Here is a 5,170-nt window from a genome sequence, read left to right as displayed (position 1 = left end):
TTGAAATCAATTCTGAATATTTTCAGTCGTTTTTTTTTGTTTTTTTTTTTAACCACACTTGCTATATCGGGCGCCCCCCTCCAGGTCCCACCCCCGGGGCCTCACAACCCCCCTGCTGCTACCAGCTGACGGGAGGAGGAGAGGGAGGAAGAAAATAAAAGCAGAGGGGGAAAAAAAAACAAGGCTTCTGGGAAAACAAACACGGGTGCTGCTTCTTGGCTCTTTTCATTTAACCCTTTGTCTGAGACGAGCATGTGGAAAACAAGACGCAGCATCAGTTTTACGTGAGATTAATGACACACTTCTCTGTTTTTTAATAGCATTTTCTTTTTTTTATTGCAAATACATATACAAAAGATTCTTTAAAGACAGTACAAATACATGGCGAGATCGCAGGAGAGAGAGAAAAAAAAAAAAAAGTATTGGAAACGTCAGTTATTTGATACTGAGAGAAAAAGGAAATGGAGCTCGCAGAGCAGAAAGGATGGACGGTCCCTCTGTTGATCGCACAAACAAAAATAAATCCAAACAAAAATAGTAAAAAAACAACAACATATAACTGAGATTAAAACATTTTCCAGTTCTTTCAGCCATAATTAAAGTCAAAACTCAAAGAAAATTCACAAATAACATTTTGTTAGATAGTCCCCCCTGACCCTCAGAAACAAAAAGGCAATTACATACTTAAAATAGACATTTAGATAAAGATAAATAAACACAACAAAAGATGATTACAGCATGTACCATTAAGTCTAAGTACCTCCTGGGTTGAAAATATAAATTTAAAAAAAAGGGAGAATTTATATGCAAAGAGGACGATTCATTAGTTATAAGAATAGTATGCAAAATAATTACTTTGAAATAAAGTTAACCCTAATAAATAAATAAAAATGTTAAGACTGGATTTGACCTGGGGGGGTGGGGGTGGGGGTTGGGGGCTTGAGGGGAGGGAGGGGGCAGGAGAGTGAGGGGGTGCTGCAGGGGGACACCCGGGGGGGTCAAAGGTGACTTCCTGTAGCTGTCAAACACGCGCTGTTGGACGGTAAGTGTAATCTCAGCTGCGGCACACGCGCACGCACGCACACAAGCGTACAAAAAAGTTCGTGAAAATGTAAAATCCAAGGCACGGATGGTGGTGGGGGTGGGGGGCTGCAGTCTCCTCCTCCTCCTCCCCCCCATTATTCTCCTCCTCATTCTCCTCCCCCTCCCCCCCCACCCCCCCCACCCCCCATCAACACGGCGCAGCGTTGTGCAACCAAGTCTCTTGTATTGCCTAATAGCTTTTCTGGTGATCACGAGTTACACAGCATCAGTACAAAACATACTCGCTGAATGGCACATGAAGAAGAGGGAAGCAACAACAACAACAACAACAACGGAAAAGGTAACAGAAACCGTCGTATGAAACTGGACAGAAGACCAGAATCTCCACCACCGCACGTTGTTAGCGGCCAAACTGGTTAAAAATATAAAACCTTTTTTAATATCTACAGGTAGAAATAATTACCCTGACCCCGCCCCTCCCCCTCCACCTCCCATGGGTTACAACCTGCCAGCATATGAAGAAAAAACCCAAAGAAACGGTGCCTATACGGAAATATCAACAATCAATAAGTCCTCACAGAGGATTCTCTTAACAGCTTCTCTCTAAAAAATATATATATAAGTTTCTATCATGGTACAATAGCAAGGCACTACGTGAGCCAATCACAAGTCCAGCGCTCCTCTTCTTTGAATTCAAGTGTCTGATTCAGGGGGAAGGACTCCGTCCCCCCAGGGGGTGAAGTGTGTGTGTGTGTGTGTGTGTGTGTGTGTGTGTGTGTGTGTGTGTGTGTGTGTGTGTGTGTGTGTGTGTGTGTGTGTGTGTGTGTGTGCGTGTGTGTGTGTGCCTCTCTCTGTGTGTGTCTGTGTCTGTTTGTGTGTGTGTGTGTGTGTGTGTGTGTGTGTGTGTGTGTGTGTGTGTGTGTGTGCGGGCGGCTGTACATGTCACTGAGTGTCTCTCAGTCCAGCTCAGGGTCGGGTGAGCTGGGTGTAAACCGGCGCCTGCTCCCAGTGCTGCGGGCTGCTCTGCGGGATGGAAGGCACCCCCGTGTTGTCGGCGATGGGCGTGTACATGGGCCTCTGGCTGGGGCTGCTCATGTAGCTGAACGTGGAGTAGAGCCCCGAGCCCTGCCCGGCCCCCGTGTGGCTGTAGTAGGAGGCGGCGGCAGCGGTGGATCCCCCCTGGTGGTCGGAGTAGTCGTACTGCTGCGGCCTGGAGATGGCCGGGTAGGAGGAGGAAGGCGGGCTGTAGTGCTGCAGGTTGAAGGGGCTGTAAGTGACGTGCTGCGGGGAGCCCTGCTGCTCGCTGTAGTGGCTTGGGCTCAGCTGCTCTGTCTTGATTTGGGTCCTGTGCTGGGCCTGAGCCGCCTCTGAGCCACCGCTGGCCAGGGTAGTGAGGGTGTGCTGCTGCTGTTGCTGTCCCTGCTGGTTCTGGCTTTTGGCCATCCAGGCTGCCGCGCCTCCCGCCTGCGGGCTGACCGGGGAGCTGCTACTGATGCTGTAGCTGCCGGTGTAGCTGACTGGCGTGGCGCCACCAGGCCCGCTCGCGGAGCCCGGGTGGCCGTTGGGCGGGAGGTACTGGTCGAACTCGTTGACGTCGAAGGTCTCGATGTGGGAGATGACGTCACTGCTCAGCTCCCCAATGTCCACGTCGCGGAAGTCGATGTTGAGCTGTCGTCCACCGGGGCCGTCGGGCAGAGAGCGGAGGCCCACTTCGCGCTTTAGGTCCATCTTGCCTGAGCTGACATCAGTCTTTGGGGTGGTGGGAGGGGTGGGGGGCCCTTGGGAGCCTGGAGGTTACAAAAATGAAACAGATGAGATCCAGTTTTAAATATTAATTCATCATTAGGTTTTGTTCTTCTAAAGCAAAGCTGGACTGGGTTAAGGAATGATTTATTCATCATCTTTTTCAGAGAAAACGGAACAGAACCTGAGGCATTCAACCAATCACTAACTGAAGTATTGACCCACTTAGGAGAATGCAAACAACTGCAATCCATATTTTCTCTCTTCTCACCCGAGTGCTCGCCGGGAGAGTGCACCTCTCCCATGCTGGACGCCGGGGAGTCCGCCTGCTGCAGAGCTTTGAAGATGGCATTCGGGGAAATGTGCGTCTGCTCGCTGCCGTCCTCCCCCTCGCTCTGTCCGTTCTTCACCGACTTCCTCCGCCGCGGCTGGTATTTGTAGTCCGGGTGATCCTTCTTGTGCTGCACGCGGAGCCGCTCAGCCTCCTCCACGAACGGCCGCTTCTCTCCTTCGTTGAGAAGTCTGTGCGTAAAACGTATCATTAATGCACGTGAAACTTGAATTTTTCTGATGAAAATTTGCTTTCGAGGAACAAATCATGAAATAATCGATGCAAATGATTAACAACATGTACCTTTAATTTCTACACAGTGAGATAAGGTGCAAGTGTGCCAACAGAGAAGAAGAAAAATTAGACATTTGCACACTGCATCCCAAACTGGTGCGTAAAAGCTGAACGACAGAGCAGCTACACCTACCTCCAAAGTTTCCCGAGAGTTTTGCTGAGCTCCGCGTTATGAAGGTGCGGGTACTGATCCGCCAGCTTCCTCCGAGCAGCCTGAGCCCAGACCATGAAGGCATTCATCGGTCTCTTAACGTGAGGCTTGTTCTTATTAGATCCGTTAACGCGCACCGGCATGGGCACGAGGGTCCAGTCGTAACCCTTGAGCACCTGGGACACAGCTTCGCGGATGCAAGCGGGAAACTTATCTTCCTCGTCCTTCTTGAAGTCGCCCAGGGCTCCGTCCGCTCTGAGCAGCCCGTTCTCCGACGGCCGGGTGTTCTCGGTGTCGGAGCCCGAGCCGGACGGGCAGGGGGAGCCCGCGGAGTCCTCGGACATGCTCGGGCTCGGGGCATCAGAGAGACACTTGTCTTGTTCCTCCGTCATCTTCAGGTAGGGGTCGAGGAGATTCATACGAAAAACTGTTTGGTGCCAAATTACGCGTGAAATGGAGGCGTTAATTCTGCTTTCTCGCGAAAGGAAAAAGCCTCTAGAGTGACTTTATCTTGCCAGGATGCGCTTGATCAAAATCTTTAAGAGAAACGTGCACAAAAAACTGTATCTCTCTCTAACTCCGATGGCGTGCGTAAAACCGATTTGGAGAGCGAGTGTCTTTACGCACGAGCTTCTGACAGACTCCCTGGATCAGCGTTGATTTCTGCAAACGGATCCTCTCTTGCAAAGGCAGAAAAAAAGCCAGCTGGTGAAGAGTTTGTTTTCAACTCTGTAGAATGAAAACGATGAAGAGCTCCTTTCTGGTCCCCGAGTACAATCCCCAGAACGCTTGAGTGCTTTGAACTGCAAACGTTTTGCATGCGGGCTTTATAACAGCGTTACCATGCCGAGGAAAGCCCGGATCTGATTGGATGGCAGCGTGTGACGCCAAAGTAAAGGAATTTGATCCCATTTTTTTCCCTCTCCTAACCAGCACAGAAAACACACACACAAATTTCCTTGAAAAGCGCACACACACAAACACACACACTGCACACCAGCCTTTATATGTTGTGTTTAATTCTGCTAGATTTTCCTATAAGATATGTTCAAGGCTGTATGAGGAAAGTGATTTTAAACACCCAATCAGACATATTGAATATATTCATGTGCTCCAACTGAATCAACCTGAAAGATTTTATCATAAAGAAAAACATGAAAGAATAAAATGTATTGTAAAAACATGTGACACGTTAGTTAGGTTCAGATCACGTGACTGATCAGCAGTAAAACTCGATAATACGTGACATTTGGCATCTCAAACAGTTCTTTAGTCTCACTTTTTAAAAACATTTTCTTGTGTTTGTAAGATTCTTCCAACACACTTGGACCCATACTTACAGTTACAACATCCAGACAATAGGGGGAGACAGCAGCCTAGAAACACAGTACTGTAACCTCCCCTGCTTGCCAAGAGCAGCAGCAGCAGCAGCAGGAGGAGGAGGAGGAGGAGGAGGAGCAGACTGCTGCAGAGCAACAGTCGCTGTCAAACATCAGCTTCTGATTTGTAATGCTCATCTCATTTCCAACAACAGAGAAATAATCCAGTGATTCTGTTCAGTTTGCTGACTGTTCAACTTCAGCTCTGTTCCTACCTTTTTTCCTCAT

General features: G+C 48.9%; 1 protein-coding gene across 1 annotated transcript; it reads right to left on the bottom strand.

The window, feature by feature from the left end:
• Positions 1 to 1,929: 1,929 nt before the first annotated feature.
• sox9a (SRY-box transcription factor 9a) lies at positions 1,930 to 4,350 on the bottom strand. The gene is made up of 3 exons (XM_069156128.1): positions 3,546 to 4,350; positions 3,059 to 3,309; positions 1,930 to 2,831 (listed from the first exon to the last, which is right to left on the bottom strand). Exons 1-3 carry the CDS (start codon positions 3,980 to 3,982, stop codon positions 2,011 to 2,013), a joined length of 1,509 nt encoding a protein of 502 aa, XP_069012229.1. The 5' UTR covers positions 3,983 to 4,350; the 3' UTR covers positions 1,930 to 2,010.
• Positions 4,351 to 5,170: the final 820 nt, after the last annotated feature.

The sequence above is a fragment of the Embiotoca jacksoni genome, unplaced genomic scaffold (assembly GCF_022577435.1).
Source record: "Embiotoca jacksoni isolate LCO1_2020_lvr unplaced genomic scaffold, fEmbJac1.0.p SCAF_20, whole genome shotgun sequence".
Lineage (NCBI taxonomy): Eukaryota > Metazoa > Chordata > Actinopteri > Embiotocidae > Embiotoca > Embiotoca jacksoni.
The sequence above is the reverse complement of the archived record's forward strand: the minus strand, read 5'-3'. Positions and strand labels throughout refer to the sequence as shown.